Here is a 21,378-nt window from a genome sequence, read left to right as displayed (position 1 = left end):
AATTCATTCAAGCAGAAACCTGGTGAATATGTGTGGGAATGGATTTTAAGGTTGTGGGATAAGGGTGGAAGGAACATAAAACTAGAGCAGGCTGAGTTTATTGACATGGGCCCTCTGAGTGGAGAGTCTAGGTTTAATACGGAAGCTTGCATAGTTAAAAAAAGGTGTCAAAAGTTTGTTTGAATGGTTAGCTGAGGTGTTTATCAAAAGATGGCCTACTGGAAATGACTTGGAGATGCCTGATATTCCGTGGTTTAGTGTTGATGAAGGGATTTTAAGACTTAGGGAAATTGCAATACTGTGTGGAATACCATGACGATAGATAAGGCATTTTGTCAGTCCGTGAATGGTGGTTTTAGCAGAGGCATTACATGCAGGAAAGGCAAATCCATAACCAGAATAAGTATCTACTCCAGTAAGAACAAAACGCTGTCCTTTCCACGAAGGAAGGGGCCCAATGTAGTCAACCTCTCACCAGGTTGCTGGCTGGTCACCTCGAGGAATGGTGCCATATCTGGGGCTCAGTGTTGGTTTCTGCTGTTGGCAGATCTGGCATTCAGCAGCAGCTGTAGCCAGGTCAGCCTTGGTGAGTGGAAGCCTGTGTTGCTGAGCCCAAGCATAACCTCCATCTCGACCTCCATGACCACTTTGTTCATGTGCCCATTGAGCAATGACAGGGATGGCTGGGGAGAGAGGCTGACTGTCCACAGAACGGGTCATCTTATCCACTTGATTAAGTTGGTACTGGGAGTGGGGTATTGCTGTGATAGGCCTGACCATGCTTTTATTTGAAAGAATGTGGATTTTGGGACTTTGGATTTGGAATGCAGTGGAATGCTTTAAATGTGGCTTAATGGGTCATCCTAGTAGGAATATGGAAGACTTAGTTGCTGGGAGTAATTTGAACTGTATTGACCTGGCCCAAGAGATTTCAAAGGAGAAGAATTTCAGAATGTGGCATAAAGACTGGTTTTGTGGTATTTTGGTGAATAATGTGGCTACTTTTTGCCCTTGTCTGAAAAGTTTGCCTGAGGCTAAGGTGAAGAGACTTGGATTAATTGCATTGACAAAAGAAGTTTCAAAAAAAGCCCAGCAGAGACTTTGTTCTCTGGTTAAGTCTTATGAAGAGAAGTTTAAACAAGCATAGCAAGCTTAGAAAGGAAAAATATAAAATATATGGTTCGAGTATTAAAGGGTACCAGGAAGTGAAATGGAACAAATTCCTGTGTTCTAGTTCCTGTAAGCAGCAGAACTCGGCAGCTTCAGCCATGTGGCTCTGGCTCTAGAGTTAAGAATGGAAGGAACTACTGGGAAAATTGATGCTGGTTAGCTGGAGCTAAGGAATTAGCAGTGATTAAGAAGAGACCAGCATCACTGAGGTGAAATCTTCTGGAAATTTTTTTCTGAGAGCACAAAAGAAGCTGTGTTCCAGAGATACCCAAGGTTGTACCTCATGCTGCGGCTGGACTTGGTAATGTGTAAGAGTCACTCAGGTGGTACTGCTTGTGAAGGAATGAAGGGATCATGGAGAGAAGCTGAGGCTTAGCACTGTTAGAGGCCAGGGAAGGCCATTGGAGAAGGTGAAGCCTCAGCTGTAGTTGATGGGCCAGGACTGAAGGGGTCATGCAAAGGATTTGAGGCTTGGCACTCTGAAGAGAGCCTATGAGAGTCTATTGGTGAAGCCTAGTTGGAGTGGAATACCGCAGTATATTGGAGATGTCAGTACCATGGAGTGATCACCAAGAACTAAAGCCGTAGTGGAGTGGATCCACCTGAGCTTAGAGTGCTACAGAGGGCAGAGCTGGAAAAGTGATGTCAGCCCTTAGGAGGTGTCCAAAAGATCAAATGGAATCCCAGACACTGAAACAAGAAGCTGTAACATTGAAATTGCCTTGGAGACTCAAAAATTTTAAAGATGCCAGAGCCATGGGATACATGCTGAGGAAAGCTGCTAACAGGGAGTGTAACCAGCCCAGGAGAAAGCAGTTTGTTGCAGTCAACAAAAATGAAAAAGGAGTAGAGATCTGAAGACCGCTTTGACATCAGCCATGGAGATGCAGAGTTTGGAGTTTGCCCAGCTCGTTTCCTGCCTTGCTTTGGAGATTACAGTTAATTAAGTTGAATGAATCTCAGAAGAGACCTTGAACTTTGGACTTTTAACATTGTTGCGACTGCTATAGACTATGAGGACTTTGAAAGTTGGACTAAATGCATTTTGCATTATTGCTATGTTTAAGTATGGCCCCCATAGACTCATGTTTTTGAGCAAGTCTATGGGGACCAGGGAGTGGAATATGATGGTTTGTATATCCTTGGATCAGGGAGTGGCACCATCTGGAGGTGTGGCCTTGTTGGAATAGGTGTGACCTGGTTAGGATGGGTGTGTCACTGTGGGTGTGGGCTTAAGATCCCATCTTGATGATAATGGACTGAACCTCTGAACTTGTAAACCAGCCCCAATTAAATGTTGTTTTTTTATAAGATGGTGTCTGTTCACAGCAGTAAAACCCTAACTAATACACTTAACAACCCTTAAGATTGATTAATATGGCATATAGATTTACTAGCGTTTTTAGGTACTATTCTAAACTAAGGGAAACTAAGGCAAATGTTATATTTCCTGAATATATTTGTTAAGCAAGCATACCCTAAATCTGTTTGTATAAGCCATTATATCTTTCATTGAGAATAATCTTTTACCCTGTAGGGAACCCCATACATGTATAGTAGAAATATTAATTACTTTGTGAGAATTAGTCTGATACACACTATAAAGTATTTGTATCTATCTAGGCTAAATTTCATACAACGAGTTCAAAGAAACGATTACATCTTGATCAAATAATAAGGGAAGGTGTCACTACTTATATTGACGAATAATTGATTTTTTTTTATTTTTCTTTATTTACATTTCAAATGTTATCCCCTTTCCTGATTTCCCCTCTGAAAACCCCCTGTCTCTTACCCCCTCTCCCTGCTCACCAACCCACCTACTCCTGCTTCCTGGCTGTGACATTGCCCTATACTGGGGCATAGAACCTTCACAGGACCAAGGGCCTCTTCCCATTGATGGCAGACTAGGCCATCCTCTGCTACATATGCAGCTAGAGCCACGAGTCCCACCATGTGCTTTCTTTGGTTGGTGGTTTAGTCCCAGGAAGCTCTAGGGGGTTACTGGTTAGTTCATATTGTTCCTCCTATGGGGCTGCAAACCCCTTCAGCTCCTTGGGTACTTTCTTTAGCTCCTTCACTGGGGACCCTGTGCTCCATTCAATGGATGGCTGTGAACATTCACTTCTGTATTTGCCAGGCACTGGCAGAGCCTCTCAGGAGACAGCTATATCAGGCTCCTCTCAGCAAGTTCTTGTTGGCACCCACAATAGTGTCTGGTTTTGGTTGTTGTTTATGGGATGGATCATTTCTGTTTCTGTATGGTCATTTCTTCAGTCTCTGCTCCAAACTTTGTCTCTGTAACTCCTTCCATGGGTATTTTCTTCTCCCTTCTAAGAAAGATCGAAGTATCCACATTTTGGTCTTCCTTTTTTTGAGTTTCATGTGTTTTGAAAATTGTATCTTGGGTAGTCTGAGATTTTGGACTAATATCCACTTACTTATCAGTGAGTGCATATCACGTGAGGTTTTTTTTTTTTTTTTTTTTTTTTTTTTTTGTGATTGGGTTACCTCACTCAGGATGATATCCTCCAGATCCATCCATTTGCCTAAGAATTTCACAAATTCCTTGTTTTTAATAGCTGCATAGTACTCCATTGTGTAAATGTACCACATTTTCTGTATCTATTCCTCTGTTGAGGGAAATCTGGGTTCTTTCCAGCTTCTGGGTATTATAAATAAGGCTTCTATGAACATAGTGGAGCATGTGTCCTTGTTATATGTTGGTGCATCTTCTGGGTATATGCCCAGGAGTGGTATTGCTGGGTCCTCTGGTAGTAATATGTTCAGTTTTAGACAATTCAGATAAAATAGAGTTAAAACTCTTCAAAGCATATTTAAGGCGTGACTGGAGTCTGTTTTGACAGGGTTGTATTATAGGGAGATAGTTTCCCTTCTATATCTGGCTATGTAAGCCACAGTGTCCCCAAACTCACAGAGATCCACCTGCCTTTGCTTCTGGAGTACTGAGATTATAGACATACACTACCACTTCTGGTTGAAGACATTACTTTTCAGGAAGGCAGGATCTAGTTATAGAGAGAGCAGTGGGTCTCACTTTTCCCAATGCTTCGACCTTTTAATACATTTTCTCATGTTTTGATGATGCCCAGCCATAAAATTATTTCATTGCTTCTTTATAACTGTAATTTTGCTACTGTTAGGAATCATAATGTATATATCTGATGTGCAAGATATTTGATATGTGACCCCCCCAAGGGGTCATCACCTACAGTTTGAGAACCATTGTTATAGAGTTTATTTAGTGCAATGTAATGTAAATATGTGGAAGACTGATTAGTTTTATTTTATTTTACTTCATTTGAGACAGGGCCTCACTCTGTAACTCTGACTGGCTTCAAATTCACGATGTAGCTCAGGCTGCCCTTAAAGTCACAGAGATCTGACTTCTTTCGCTGGGATAAACGTGTGCCATCACACCTAGCCCTATTTATATTTCTTAATATTTGGCCAAAAGGTACTTTGCTAATTGTTTGTGAGTATATTGCATTATGTAGGAAATACTATTTAGTTTTTTCAAACAGAATTTTTATTATAAAGAGCTACTATATTTCTAGTGCATACTGAATTATTTTTGGCAGTTAAAATATTTCCTAAGGGAAAAAATCTTATGGCTAATATCTTCTCTAAGTTATATTAGGATGAACAAAATAATGCATTTTATATGGGTAACAAAAAGTGTAAACAATTGACATAATATCATATATAATTATATATTACTATTCTTTATATTTACATGACACATTTTAATGATTGCTTAAATAATTAAAAATTAAATGAAATAAAAATAATAGTTAAATAATTCACAATTATCTAGTGCTTTAAACAAGATGTACCTTTTAAAATTTTTTATTTATTTACATCCTAAGTGCTGCATCTCCTCCATGCCCCTTCCTCTTCTCTTCTGAGAGGTTTGCCCCCACTTGGATGTCCCCAGGCACATCCTCTCCCTCTGAGGCCAGACAAGGCAGCCCTGTTTGGGTATATAGATACCGCAGTCAGGCTAAAGCTTTAGGGAGAGCTTCTGCTCCTGTTGTTGGGGAAGAGGGGGCTGCTATTTAGTTTTAAGATAGGGATCTATCTGAGAAACAAGATTTGAGTAGTCCTCATGTTTAGAGAAGTATAAACCTTTAAGTGCTCCCCAACTACCACCACCTCCTACTGCCCCACAAACACCTCTCAAATGAAAGGAGATGAGAGTTGAAGGAATTTCTTAAACCTTGGCAACAGAAGAGAGCTTGGCTTGGCTTAGTAGGCTCTGTACCCTGTATATATGAGGAAATCATTTTGTTTAAAACCAGAGTCTGATTTTTTGAGGTTTGCCTCTAGATGTCTAGATGAGGTGGCTGACAAGCAAATATTGACTTCTGCTTCCTTGGTTTCATCTTCTCCAGATGACTCTTCTTACCATGCTGACCTCTGGAAAATTCTGGCCTTGTCTCATAGTTCTTTCTTTCCTTTGTGGTTCCCACTAACAACAGAAATAGGCTTTTTTTTCCTAAAGAGATTGATTACATAATAAAGAAGAAAAGGCAAGAAATTAAAAAAAAAAAAGAAAAGAAAAAAAAACAATGAAATCAAGAAATCCTGCCAGATTTTCTTTTAGCATCTTTGCTATCATTGTTGCCAGTCAAGCTATCCCCACCCCTTAACTTTTCCTTCCCCATACTTGCCAATGATTGCCTCTTAAAATCCAACTTAAGCCACCCCACTATCACCCTGCTTAACTCTTTCAAGTCATCATTTTTATAAGAATGGATTACCCTTCATTGTACTGGCTTTTTCCTAAAGCCTTCCCAGAATAATTTCACTTGAAAGGTCAAGAGGCAACTGGAGCTTCAAACTTCTAGTTTCTGATGACAGAATATACAGACCACTTCAAGGAGAAATTCCAGTGAGTGGAACAATAGTTCTTACCCTAATTTAGCTTAAATAACTTAAAGTGTCAACCTATTTATTAACTAGTGTTTTTCATAAAAGTTTGTTACAGTTTTTTGTCCATATATTAGTTATATAATAGTCGATCTTATTATGACAATTTGATAGATAGGTATAATGCATTTTGGCTATATCACCCTTCATTACCCTTTCTTGTTCACCTCCCACTTTATCAGTCCCCTTCTTCCGAACTACTAATCATTCATTCATTTTTTTTTTCCTGTTTAATTTGCTTGGTGTTTTAATGAGCTCACAAGACCTAACCCTTGTCTGTATAAGATTATTTTGAAGAACTTCAACTGATTTCAAAAGAAAATGAAATGATAAGAAATGCTTTAAAGAATTAAACGTTGGTATCACTTCTCAGCCTTTTGGCAAAGATCGAGTGAAGAACTGACCCTGAAAAAAATTTTACTCATAAAGAATGCCAAATAAGTTGAACTTTTGCTACATTTTCTCGTTATCCAATTTTAAAATTTTATATCATTTATTTTGTGTGCATTTGTGTATGTGTTCCTGTGCCTGTGGAAGTCAGAAGAGGGGTCTGATCTGGAAGTAGAATTAAGGATGTTTGTGACCAACTATGTGAGTTCTGAGTATCAAATCTAGGTCCTCTGTAAGAACAATAATTGCTCTTAACCATTGAGTCATCTGTCCAGACCATAATTTTTAAGTAACTGAAAAGTTTGTTGACAAGGAAACTTGTATAGGTTTATGTCAGTATTTCAGATATTTATTTTATCAAACAGCCTTCCTCGCTTTTGAATGACATAATTTTTAATACCTTATAGGATGTCCAGAACATACTTAAATGCATGCACATATATATGACATAATATATATTATATAATATATAAAATAAGAGTATATGAGTATATGTAGTTTGAGAAACCCACATGTAGCACATTTCCCCATTTTGTGAAGAATTTGAAATAAATAAATGGTTTATTTGGTGCCACACCTAGTGATCAAGTTTCAGTCTGGCATTTATTTATTGATTTCTCCTACTGAATTTCAAGTAAGGTTCCTAATGGGCAGATAGGTCATATTTTTTAACACACACACACACACACACACACACACCTCTGTTCAGCTGCTGAGCTACACATTAAGAGCTTGACACTTGACAAGTGATTGTAAATAATAGCTTATGGTTTGTATGTCGAATAAACTAAAGAATTATTCATATGCATTGGCTTATGCATATGTTGTATGTTTATGCTTTTTTCACCTATAAAACAGAATATCTATTTTGCTATGTCTACTTTTCTTCCATTTCCACTGCAATTTGTGTGCTTTCTGTAATTCTCTTTTGTTGTTGTTGTCAGGAATCCATGGTCTTTGATTCATGATGTTTATTGGAAATAACTCTGGGATGCTTTGCCTCAAGGATAATTTGATTTGGGGAACCTCTGTTTGACATCATTCAGGAAAATGTTACACTGTAAAGGATATTGTACTTGTCACAATGATAATGAAGGGAAGATAGTGACAAGAAAGCTAATAATATGGCAGCCTGATTATTAATATTGAGCCTTTGGTATTTTTGCCTGCCATCTTTTGTTGACATGACTATCCTCCTAAAAGTTAAGCATGTGACCAATTTGATGAATATTATTTTGCAGAAGCAAAATCTATTACCAGATAAAGAAGATGAGAGTAAGTTGATATAGACAGCCTGAGCTTTCCAGAATACTCTTTCTGTCCTCTGAGTTTAGGTATCTGTGGTCGAGAACACAGTTTTGTGAGGGAGTAAGATTAGGATGCATTGAAATAAAATGCTCACACTGACTACATCAGCTGTAATGGGGCTTATCTGATGTTGTGACTCAGCCTCTGTGAATCTCATTGTGTATGTGCTCTGTTTTGTACAGAGAATCATCATTCAAGACCTGTCAGAAGCTACAAGCGAAAAATGGGAAGGGGTAAGTCTTCCCTATTAAAATTTTTTAGATTCTCCTGATGGTAATCTAGTGTAACAGAGAAATTATGTCTAGAACTGTGTTTGTAGATGCTTAAATTGTGTTTTTACTTGGTGTTAGAAAATTTTGTCTGATTCAAAATTATATAGAAGAAGACCAATATAATATGTGTTATTCACTGGTTCTTTTTTTGATTTTTTATTAATCATTTTACTCGTTTACATTTTAATGATATCCCTCTTCCCAGTTACCCCTCCACAACCCTCCCATCTCATTCCCCCTCCTCCTGCTCCCTTTTGCCTCTATGAGGGTCGTCGTGCACCCATTCACCCACTCCTGCCTCACCCTTCTAGCATCTCCCTACTCTGGAGCATCAAGCCTCCCTCCCTTTCCATTGATGTCAGATAAGACCATCCTCTGCTACGTATCTGGAGTCCTGGTTCCCTCCATGTATACTCCTTGGTTGGTGGTTTAGTCCCTGGGAGCTCTGGGTGATCCAGTTACTAGATATTGTTAGTCTTATGGGGCTGCAATCCTCTTTAGCTCCTTCAGTCCTTCCCCTAGGTCTTCCATTGGCGTCTCTGGGCTCAGTCCTGTAGTTCTTTTATTTATTCTGATTTTTGGTTTTGGTGGTGGTGGTGCTGGCAGCACAAATATCAAAGATGGAAGTGGTGGTAGTGGTGTTGGAGGTATGGTGTGTGTGTGTGTGTGTGTGTTTGTGTGTGTGTGTATAATAGTTCAAATTTGTTATGATGTAAATGTCCTCAAATTCCAACTTCTTTATAACTCCTGCCAAAATTACCCTTATGCCTTGATCATATATAAGTTTTGTTAATAGTAACACAAATGGTCTGACTCAGTCATTAACAACACTTACTGCTCTTTCAGAGCACCTGGTTTGGTTCTCTGTATCTACATCAAGCACCATACAACTGACTTTAACTCTAGTTTTAGGTGTTCCAGCACACTGTGGCCTCTGTAGGCATGTATGTATACATGGTGCACACAAAATCATTGAGGTACACATGTATTGATATACATAAAAATAAATTACAAATTTTTTTAAATGTAAAAAGCAAATATAGTAATATAAATCAAAAGGTACTATTATGCAGTCAGTGTTTTAAATATTGTTTAAAGTGGGAACAATTACATGAAATCTTTGTGCTTATTTTGGGTTTTTCATAAGGGTATTATGGATCTTGGACAATAGAAATATTTAAGTTCATTTCGTTACTGATATGGGCCATCTGTCACAATGACTTTATAAATAATTCTAGTTCGTATAAATTATAAAAGCAACGTGCTATAAAGGATACTAAGGGAAAATGTTGTGTGGAGTACTATGTTAAAATTTATATGAATTCAGAGTTTTGAAGGCCTGAATTCAAATTCTGTGGCTACTACTTCAGCTAAATCTCAAAGCTTTCTTAAATGGAATTTTTTGTCATCTTTGAGGTAGAATTAATGCATCCTGTACTTGTACCTTCAGGAGGATATGGTTAGCATAATGTGACTAATATATGTGAGTGTTTAGAGCTATAATGTCTAATAGCATAGAACATCAGCTTATTGCTAGCTTTTGAATACGTATATCTTTATTTGACCTTTTATTGGTTCAGATTCTATAGGAAGCAACAGAGCTTGGGGTGGGGCTCTGAAGATTACTAAGATCTCTGCCTTAAGTTGCTTGCCTTACCATCATGTATGTTTACAGGCAGCCTCTACATCTCAGCTCACTCATAGGAATTCTTTTCGCATGTTGTTGTTGCTCTTATGTGCTCCAGAGCTTCCTTTGGAAGCTGATTTGTTTTAGAGATCCAGATTCTTTCCAAACATTCTCCAACCATTTGCAATTTTTTACATGAGTAATAATTTTAAATACAGTAAGACACATTTTAGGATGAATTCATACTTGCTATATCCTAAAGTCAGCTTCCAGAGTATCTCATTGCTTGATCCCCACTCAATCCACAAAGCTATAGGCAGATTTGGAGAATTCCTTAGCTGTTGGCATCTATTATCACCATATGGAAAAGGGCTGCATGAAGTCAAGGGATCTATTTTTTCCTTGCTTCTTCTTTTATTTTCAGACTGATCATTGATCACCAACAAAGGGGCCTCCTTTAAAAGATGCTAGAGCAAATAGTGATTCAAGCTCAGGCAAATAATAGAACACAGCACAATAATGTAATGTAATCTGCTAAAATGGGCATATTTCCAACCTGGAGATTGAAAAAGGGAAGTGCGTCACATAATGCTGTTTTTACAAACACAGGAAGCTTGTGATAGCTGTTATTTTGAATGTTGGTGGTGACCACCAAAAGTCAAAGAGACATCACCCATTATTCATCAAGCTTTGTTTAGGTTTGCTTGGTTATTGGTTAATTGCTGCTACTTTTAGTGGAAAAAACAAAATGTTACTGTGTATACGCATGACTTTCTTTTTTGGTACTGTATAAAGAATTGTGCTGCATTTAGTAAACATTCTTACAAATAAGTCAATATGTTATACAACAAGATATGATTGGAAAGATGTCACCACACTTGTATAAAATAATTAAAATTAAAGTTAAAATACTATTCTTTAAGAAGAACAATCGGTACTTCATAAATATATGAAACTTTTTTATTCATGGGACATTAAATATCATAAAGTTTAGATCATTGAAATAGAAGGAACAAGACTATGTAGTTTAATTGCTATAGTCCTAACCTAGAATGTACAAAGCCCTGGATTTAGTTCCTAGCACTGCAGGTACAGTTGGTATTCCTAGCTCTTGGGAGATGAAGGCTATAAGACCAGGAATTCAGATCAGCCTTGAATATATAGCAAGTCTGAAGCCACCCTGTAATTCATGAGACCCCACCACAATGAAATAAGAGGGCAGGTAAAGAAAAGACATGTATATATGTGAGGAGCAGGTGTGGCAGCAGTCCCAAGATGGCACCCAGGACTGCAGCCAAGTCTTATGACTTGCACCTGACTTCCTCATACACCTCGCGTCCATCGTGAGAACTGTGCAGTTGCACCATGATGCAAGATCAGACCATATGACAAGTGATGATTCTGGCCAATGGACTGCTGTTACGTGGACTGGGCTGATGGGGCGTGGTAGAGAGGTTATATAAGGGATTGTGATTGGGGGTGGAAAAAAGAGAAGAGAGATTTTTTTCCTGCATCCATGTTGAAAGGTTCCTGAAAAAACTGCTTTGAGAAGGACGCTGTGTCGTAGCTCTTTTCTGCTGGTTGGAGACAGAAGCGACAAATGGTGGCTCGTACGGGGATGTTCAGAACTCATTGCAGTCAGGGCAGCTAGCTGGTAAGTTCCCAGGTAAGTGGGACAAGTTAAGTTCTCGGATTGAGACGATAAGGCTCCCAGTTTTGGGACAAGTTGCACCAAGCACCATGGTAAATTCAACCTCAGGTCAAACAGTGAGCTAAGCCCTTAAGGACTTGCTGAAAGTGAAAGGAATCAGGCTAAAAAAGGAGGCCCTGGAGAATTTTTTAAAAACAGTGGATCAGGTCTCTCCTTGGTTCTCTGTATCAGGACATCTTACAGGGCCCAGTTGGGAGAAGTTAGGGAAGGACTTGAAGTTTGCAATATCCGAGATTGTGTAGAATCTGAATGTAATTTGTCAAATTGAGCATCAAACTTTTTATACAGAAGAAAATAGGGAAGTTAGGTGACACATCGGCAAGGTACAAATGAGGTTACTGGATGCTTAATGACTCTTACACAAAACAGAGGAATGTAAACACAAAGACTGGCAGGAACTGGGCAATAAAACAACTGAGACAAAGTCAGCTCTATCTAAGGTCAGCTATAGTCTTAGAAGCCAGGTGTGAGGTCTTTACACTCCTAGGGCAAGGGCTTTTACACCCAAGTCATCTTTCTAATTAGGGAGTTCCGCTTTAGCTAACCATCTCATGAATAATGCAATACTCTAAAACCACAGCCAATCTGATCTACTTCCTAAACAATTGTAAATTCCTGTATATGGGAGCAACTTGGCTTTTGTTCTAAGTGGTAGTGTAATACCAGAGGCAATTCTGAATGTCACTGAACAGGCAACATTCTTACTGAATTCCTAGCCCATGGTCAGCTCAAGGACTTTCCAGGGCATTGGAACACTGGCGAAAGCTTAGCTATGTCAGAATTCAATCTTAAAAGGCACTTATAGTAAGATAATACTAAAAGAGAGCATGTGGATCCATACACTAGACTAACGCGGGAATAGGGTATGAGTATACAGGTTAATGAGAATGCCAAAGCTCCAGGAGGTAAGTTTCCATGAAACTCTTTGCCTCGCAAGCGCATCCAGGGCTCTTGGCCTGCCAAGCAGACTTCACTGGGGTGTGCGTGGCAAAGGAGTTCTCGCTAAAGGGGTGCTGCCAGTGTGGAATCTAGTACGGAATTGTATCGAGGTTAAGGAAAGATGTGGAGCAGAACTCAAAAAGGGCAATGAGGCACTAAATCAGGTGAGAGAGGAGAGGTCCCAAAAGTCAGAGGCAGAAGGAAGTTCTTGTGATGGAGATATGTCTGAGGACGATATGGAGAGCATAGCTGACAGTCTAGAGAAAGTGAAAATGAAGGTAGAACCTTGGGCGCCAGGGCCACCATGGCCACCTCCATATGCCCCTGACAGAGCATTGGGTCGTAGTCTGCATGCAGAAACCTGGAGGAAACTGCGAGCCCAGTGCTTTCCTGTATTTCAGGATGCACAGGGAGGTCATTATCATGAGCCGCTTGATTGGAAGATTCTTCAAAGATTAGTGGAAGGGGTTTGTACTTACGGTGTCAGTGCTGCTTTTGTAAGAGCGCAATTAGAGAACCTGCACTGCTACTGCATGACTCCAAGTGATTGGCAGAATGTGGCTCGTGCCTGCTTGTCACCAGGCCAATGTCTAGACTGGAAGGCATTTTTCATTGAGTTTGCTGCCGAGTAAGCAGCGATCAACGCTGGCAATGGCCAGCCAGCCTGGGATCAAGACATGCTGCTGGGACAAGGGAGATTTGTAGCAGCTCAAACTAATTATCCCATCCAAGTGTATGAGCAAATTAATAACATAGGGACTAAAGCCTAGGCATTTCTTTTGAATAGAGGAGAGGTGAGTGGGAACCTGACCAAGATTGTTCAGGGGCCCACAGAGTCCTTTGCTGACTTTGTGGCTCGTCTTGTAGAGGCAGGAGGCCGTGTTTTTGGAGACCCTGATGCTGCCATGCCTCTACTGAAGCATCTGATTTTTGAACAGTGCACCAAAGAATGCAGGCAAGCAATTAATCCATATAAGCATAAAGGATTAGAGGTCGGGATGAAAATAAGTAGAGAAATAGGAGGACCGCTTTCTAATTCGGGTCTGGCTGCCACTGCATACAGATGTCACAAGGAAAAGGTGGCCAGCAGAATAATAACTGTTTTAAATGTAGACAGCCAGGCCACATGAACCGTCAATGCCCACAATTGAGTGGTGCCAGAAACCAGCGACCAAAAGTGCCCGGGTTATGTCTTAGATGCAAAAAATAAAATCACTGGGTCAGTGAGTGTAGGTCAGTTAAAGATATTCATGGACAGCCTCTTGCTCCCGGATATGGTGGTGCCCGGCCAAAAAACTTGAAAAGGGGCCCCCGACCCCAGGGCCCTCAAATATATGGGGCAGTAACCAAGGGATGGCCCAGTTTGAGGCCACCGATGCGATGGAGTCACCCTGGAGAGCAACAACAGGGAGTGCAGGGCTCGACCTCTGTTCCACCACCCGACTCATATTAACACCCCGCATGGGAGTCCAGCTGGTGGACACAGACTTTAAAGGCCCACTGCCAGCTGATATGGTGGTACTTGTTGTGTCTGGCCAGTAGATCACAACCTGGGTTCTAGCCTGGAAAGGCATTTTGGAAACCTGGAAGAGAAGAGGGGCTGGGCTGCGCGAGATAAGGAAGGAACCAAGACAAAGCTCTCTGCTCAAGGTTCAATTTTTACTATTTCGGCACTCAGTTATAAAGGAAGGGGGAGGGGCCCAATTCCCGCCAAATAATCTTGGGATCCAGTAGCAGGGTGATCACATGATGGCTTCGGAACAGCAAAGCGGCAGGTTCCAGCAGTAGGCATGGCAGAAAGATTGAGCGGGAAGCTCCACCCCTGAGCAAGCAGGTTTCAGTCTGGGGGAGGGGAGACTACAGTACTGATTTTTGGGAAGGAGCTCTGTTACCATGCAAGGATTAATAGTTCATCCAGGAGTAATTGATTCAGATTTTACAGGAAAGGTTAAGATTATGGTATCTTCCCCTAGAGGCATCGTTGCCATTTCCCCTGGTGATAGAATAGCTCAATTGCTTCTTTTGCCCAGCTATCACTCTCAATTTCCAGCCAAAGATTCAGAATGGGGAGACAAGGGATTTGGCTCTACTGGGACCTCCAATATATTTTGCTCTCTAAATCTTGATACCCGACCCCTATTGAAGCTCAGGATTGAAGGAAAAGCTATATCTCGTCTCCTAGATACTGGTGCTGATCGTAGTATCATCAGTACCAGAGATTGGCCTTCTGGTTGTCCTAAGCAACAGTCAGAACAAACTCTGAGAGGACTCGGGTATGCTCAGATGCCTGAAATGAGTTCCTGCTTCCTATATTGGAAGGCCGAGGAAGGACATTCTGGACAGTTTCAGCCATATGTGTTGGCTGTTCCGGTCTCTTTGTGGGGCCATGATATGATGACTCAGATGGGCTTTGTTCTGACTAATGAAGGAGGCTATGGCAACAAGGCTCATGACATGATGCTGGACATGGGATATATTCCCGGAAAAGGGTTAGGGCAATTTCTGTAAGGTAGAACCTCTCTAGTGCCAGTTTGCAAAAAGAATGATCAGGCCGGACTGGGTTTTTCCTAGGGGCCACTGAGGGAGCATTACCTATTACATGGAAGACTGAGGATCCAGTAAGAGTTCCTCAGTGGCCACTCCATCAGAAAAATTAAAAGCCACGAAAGAGCTGGTACAAGAACAATTGGAGTTGGGACATATTTGGCCCTCTACATCTCCCTGGAATACTCCAATATTTGTTATAAAGAAAAAAAATCAGAAAAATGGAGACTTTTGCATGATTTGAGAGAAATAAATAAGCAAATAATCTTGATGGGGCCTGTATAGAGGGGACTGCCTTTGCCTTTGGCCTTGCCCAGAAATTGGTCCATTATAGTTTTAGATATTAAAGATTGTTTTTTCTCTATCCTGTTGCATCCAAATGATATGGTAAGATTTACCTTTACTGTCCCCTCCCAAAATCATGCTGAACCTGATAAAAGGTTTGAGTGGACAGTTCTGCCACAAGGGATGGCGAACAGTCCCACTATGTGTCAACTCTATTTTGATGCAGCTTTGAAAGGAGTTCGAGAGCGATTTCCAAAGGTGAAGTGTTATCACTATATGGATGATATGCTTCTTGCCCCTCCCAGGGATGCCTTGCTTGATGAAGCTTATAGCTTTGTGGCGACACAGTTGAAGGAACAGAATTTAGTAGTGACCCCAGAAAACGTGCAAAACGATGTTGTAGTGAACTATTTAGGAACAAAAAATACAGCAAAATATGTGTCCTCTCAAAAGATTCAGTTTCGCACAGATGGATTATGCACCCTGAATGATTTTCAAAAGTTATTGGGAGATATTCAATGAGTCTTACCCTATCTCTCTTTGACTAATAAACAATTACAGCCATTATATGATATCTTACCAGGCAATACAGATTTAAATTCTTCCAGATATCTTACTGATGCTGCCAAGAAGGCTTTGTTGTTAGTAGAACAGCATATTCAGAGTGCTGCCTTGAAACACAGAGATGAGTCCAAACAGCTTATCTTGTGTGTACTGCAAACAGAGTCGCAACCCGCTGGGGTTTTATGGCAGGGAGCTCCCCTGTTATGGATACACCCAAAAGTCTCCCCAGCCAAGACATTTGTTTATTATCCTGCCTCAGTAGCTCAGTTGGCTCTGATTGGTGTACAGCAAAGCATGCAGTTTTTTACAGTTGCACCTGAAAGTCTAATAGTACCATATAATGCTAAGCAAATTGAAGTGTCAACAGCCACGGAGGATAATTGGGCTATTTTGTGGTGTAGTTTTCAAGGCCTTATAGATAATCATTACCCTAAGGATGCAATATTACAGTTGGTTAAAGTACATCCAGTAATCTTTCCTCGTATTACTGCTAGAGATCCATTGCCGGATGTTCCTCTTGTTTTTACAGATGGTTCTAAAACAGGACAAGGAGCCTATTTAATAACAGGATCATCCCCAGTTACCATTCAGTTTCCCCCCTACATCTCCACAAGTCATTGAATTGCAAATTGTGATTAAAGTATTTGAATTAATTCCAGGTCCCTTTTATTTGATTTCTGACTGCCAGTATGTTGTAAATATGCTGCAGTGTTTGGAGATAGTAGGCAAAATATATTTGAGATCTACCATTGGAGAATTAGTTATTAAGTTGCAAAGAATTACTTTGAATTGGCATTCACCCTTTTTTATTCAATATATTCGTGCTCATACTGGATTGCCAGGACCCCTTGCAGAAGGGAATGATATAGTTGATAAAGCTTCCAGAAAATGCATGTCCTTTTTAATGGCCTCATCTATTGATTTGGCACGTGGTTTTCATGCACAATTTCATGTAATTTAAAGACTTTGTCATCACGATTTAAAATTTCTTGAGCAGAGGCGAGACAGATCATGAAGGCGTGCAAACTTTTTCCCCTTTATTATCTAAAGTCAGTGTGGGGGTTAATCCCTGGGGATTGTGCCCCTACATGTGTGGCAAATAGATGTTACCCATTTTCTTGAGTTTGGAAAGTTAAAATATATTCATTTTTCTATAGATACAGCCTCTGGCATTATTTTTGCCTCCTTACAGACAGGTGAGAAGGCACACCAGGTCATTGCACATTGTTTTGTGGCTTGGGGTGCCTGGGGACACCCTAAAGAAATAAAGACTGATAATGGACCAGCCTATACTTCAGCCTCTTTTGTTTCCTTTTGCAAGATGATGGGTGTCCATCTGGTGCATGGGTTGCCATACAACGCTCAGGGCCAAGGCATTATTGAAGGAGCCCATCGTACTTTAAAAGAATGTTTAATTAAACAAAAGGGGAAAATTACCCCTGCTGGGTCCACACAAAGAGAGAGATTAGCCATTGCCTTATTTACTTTGAATTTTTTGAATGAAGATAAACAAGGGCATGTTGCAGCTGAGCGACACGTTAATCCTGGTATTTCTCCAAAAGGCATGGTCATGTGGAAGGATGTCTTAACTGGTTGTTGGAAGGGCCCTGACCCAGTGCTGGATTGGGCGAGAGGGTCTGTTTGTGTGTATTCCCAGGATCACTGACAACCGCTGTGGGTCCCAGAACAGCTGACCAGAGCAATTCAAAACAAGCAGAACGATGAGGACGTGGATTTTCCTGTGGCTGGGAATGCTCCTGCTAGTGAGAACTAAAGAGCTACGTTGGGAAATTATGTCTGCATTCCCAAAACCCACGGCATTGACACATTTGGCACAAGTGTTTCCTCGATTCTTTACATTTAATGCTTCGCTACATTTGCCTTTTTCACCATGTAATGGAGAGATAGCTCCAGTACAGGAATCTATGCAGCTTCAGCTAAAGGGATTGTTGTGTTTTCAGATGATTCAAAATATTTCACAGATGAGTGATTGTGTTCAGCTGTATAATCAGACCGCAGCATGGTTTGATATGCCAGTTAAGAGTTTACTATGCTACCTGGATTCGAGGGTTGTAGCCTGCCAGTATCCAAGGGCAATGGCACTATACCCTCCCAACCTAGATGGGCCCCCTTTCTTAGGGGTGTTTGTGATTCCCTTCCACCTTGGACCAGCTGTCAATCTAGAAAAGTAGCTTGGGTAGTGAAGAATTATTTTTCCTTTTCCCCTTATATAGGTACAGTCCATAATAGTTCCTTTTCAGGGTATAATTGGACATACCAAAATCCAGCTCAAGTAGGAGCTAGTAATCCTTTTAATGTATGGTTGTTATGTGGGGTGAATGGTAGTTGCACTGATCTTTCCCCCTTAAGCATGATGGCAGGAGGGGCCTGGGACAATGCAAGTTTTTATTGAAATGGTTCTGTGTTTCAATTTTCTGGAGGGAGGAATGTTTCTTTTCAGGCTACGCCTGTTTGTATGTGGCCTCCTTTTGTGCATATTGTTTATAATGGTAGTTATGAGAATAATGTTGTTAATTGTAGTAGTAATAATTGCTTTTATAGTATGTGCTGGAATGCATCCTTGCATCATTTAGCTTTTGTTACTAGAATGCCTCGTTTTGTACCCCCTGGCCTGTTCAGGCTCCTTCTGCTATGACTTTGTTTAGACCTAAAAGGGATTTTGGCATTACTGCGGCCATTGTCACTGCAATAGCAGTTTCTGCTACCGCAGCCACGGCTGCAGCCATATCCCTTATTGAGACAGTCCATCGTCCATATTAATTCCACTCGTGTCGACATGTCTGTGGCTGAAGGATTGGCCAGATGGATCGCCACAGCAGTCTCCCACCTGAATGACTGGGCTGGCATTGGTGGACTTGCCATGTGCCCAATTCTCATCGGTGTCCTGGCCATCTGATGCATCTTCCACGTGCAGAGTCATCAGCGCAGAGCCCAAGCCTTGATGATACAGGCTTTTGCGGCAGTGGAAACAGGATAATCTCCTCAAGTGTGGCTTGGCATGCTAGAGAAGTAGTCAATGATGGGTAAGACTCCCTGGGCGTGTCACAAATCTAAGACAGGGATCAAACCAATGCTGTTTGTCTCCTGATGATGGGTAAGGGGCATTGCCACAGGGGGCAACCTAAGACAGGCATTCTCTGTGCCAATAAGTAAAGAAGGGGGAGATGTGAGGAGCGAGTGTGGCAGCAGTCCCAAGATAGTGCCTTGGACTGCAGCCAAGTCTTATGACTTGCACCTGACTTCCTTATACACCTGAAAATAAGCTGCATCCATCGTGAGAACTGCGCAGGTGCACCATGTTGCAAGACCAGACCATATGACGAGTGATGATTCTGGCCAATGGACTGCTGTTACATGGACTGGGCTGATGGGGCGTGGTAGAGGGGTTATATAAGGGATTGCGATTGGGGGCGGATAAAAGAGAAGAGAGAGTTTTTTTTTCCTGCATGCATGTTGAAAGGTTCCTGAATAAACTGCTTTGAGAAGAATGCTGTGTTGTTGCCCTTTTCTGCTGGTCAGAGACAGAAGCAACATATATATTTTATTTCTTATTTGACTATAATCAGTGTTTACTGAGTGTAGTATTGAAATCACTTTTAATATTTATGAAGTAGTTGTTGTTTTCTATTTATGACTGAAGAATTTGTAGTTACTTTTATATTAATAAGTATTTACAGTACTTTGTAATTCACAGATGTTTCCTCTGACATCCATCTTACTTATCTTGAGTTATAAGAAAATCTTTACTACAAAATAAAGATAATCATTTCCATTTATGTATTTATATGTCAAATGAAATTGATGTAGAAAAAAATCATCTATAGTGAATAGCCTACAAATAGTTTTTACATTAGAAAGCCAAAATGTAAAACCAAGTCTTATATGTCAGTGTAAGTTTTCATTGCTTCTGATAAACTCTGACTATCATAATAATTAATAATGTCGGGAGCCTCCCGGCCTGGAGAGGATAGTGGCACAGGCACAACTCTGTTGTGGCTTTAAAGTCTGAGGGTCTCTGGACGTTCTAGCTCTCTAACTGTACTGAAGTGCTGATGGTAACTTCTAAAAAGTCCAAAAAATCTTTCTTACTCTTTCAGAGGGTATAATGCTGCTGGCTTATGTGAATGACACCTGTAACAGCTGGAAATTAAGTAATGGGGCTTTTGTTCTATCTCAGCAGGAACTGAGCAGTTCTATCTTTCAGCCTGTTAGTCAGAACTTGTAGGAAGAAAAAGGGACACTCTGAAAAGTAATTATAGTATTTATTGCTAAGTTATAAAAGGTTTCATATTAAAGCTATCTTAGGAAAAGGTGGAAAGCGGAAAGATCCTAAGCAGGGCAAGGGAAAATTTCTTCTTCCTGTGGGAAGGGGAAAAAATCACCTCTTTTCTCTTTGTCCTCAGTACTTATACATCTTCAGAATACATGATCACATGTTAAAAATTCATCACAAGTTCACACAAAAAATAATTCATAATTTGAAATAGAAGTTTACAACAGAGAATGTTTACATGCATAACCATTAGGAGTAATTATCTGGCTAAACATTCATCACCTGTCACAGCTCCACAGGTTCATAGAAAGTTGAAAACCATAACTAAGTTGTTAGTGAAGTTTTGTATAAATAAACCCAGTCAATCTTTTATCTTCTGTCCTAGCACCTATAATCATTAATTCCCTTTTTATGACTTTTGGTTAATTGTTTTACAACCACTTGGAATGTGCTCTGAGTAGGAGAAAGTCTGGTTACTATCTAAGAGCAATTAACTGGTGACACATGGGAGACTAACAGAGTTCACATTGCAGTTTTGAATATGAGAAAAGGACCTAGTAGCAGCTCCACTATAAAAGAGCTTAACAGTCACTCATATAATTTTAGGAATTCTTATAGAAGCATCCTTAAGACTTAAGAAGTCATCTGTTTATATAGCATCACTACAAGACAGTGCATCTTCATAGATCTGCAGCGATCTGTTCCAAAGGGGTCGGCTGATACATAGTGATTGTTATATATGTTAAATAGAAACAGGAAAAGCATATTAATGTCAGGATTCTTTCCTAAAATGAATTCTCCTGGGTCTTGCTTATAGAAGCGAATCTGTCACAGATTATATTATAATCTGAAGCAGACCTTCTCAGGAAGATCACCTGCTAGTTATTAGGTTGTTCTATTATGACTCCTGACGTAATAATATGTGAAGTTGGTTATATCGAAAGAGCACTCTGTTGCTGAGAAAAGTATGGGGTGATTATTATTTATTTATGAGATTTGTAGTGGGATTCTAATATTATGAGGGAATAGACAAGTATTCCAAGTGAAATGGCTCAATGTCCACTAACATTTCCGGTGACAGATAAAGCACACATCTATTTCACCAAAGTGCCACAAATATAAAAATCCTGTAATCAACAATGATCTGTGCATGCAGTAATTAAAAAGTCAGCAGTACAGTTTAGCAAAGATCATAGTAGAGGTCAAGACAGTTCACTTCACAAGGTTTGCTCTGAACATTCTACAAGGGAAGGTGCCTAAAAGAAGACACTCAGCACTGTTTACTTGTCTTTTGTGAAAGCTTCCCTTTTTGACTAAAGAC

At 40.3% G+C, this 21,378-nt stretch overlaps 1 protein-coding gene across 16 annotated transcripts in view; it reads left to right on the top strand.

Annotated features, from left to right (window-relative positions):
- The window catches only part of Prrg1 (proline rich Gla (G-carboxyglutamic acid) 1), a 134,305-nt gene that overhangs the window by 55,090 nt on the left and 57,837 nt on the right, over positions 1-21,378 (top strand). For all 16 annotated transcript variants that reach the window (NM_027322.2, NM_001289683.1, NM_001164275.2 and 13 more), the window contains one exon: positions 8,004-8,054. In NM_027322.2, coding sequence (NP_081598.1) covers positions 8,045-8,054 — 10 coding nt within the window. In that variant the 5' untranslated portion in view covers positions 8,004-8,044. The remainder of the gene's footprint in view (positions 1-8,003; positions 8,055-21,378) is intronic.

Source organism: Mus musculus, chromosome X, assembly GCF_000001635.26.
Source record: "Mus musculus strain C57BL/6J chromosome X, GRCm38.p6 C57BL/6J".
Taxonomy (NCBI): domain Eukaryota; kingdom Metazoa; phylum Chordata; class Mammalia; order Rodentia; family Muridae; genus Mus; species Mus musculus.
This window is presented reverse-complemented; position numbering and strand designations above follow the sequence as displayed.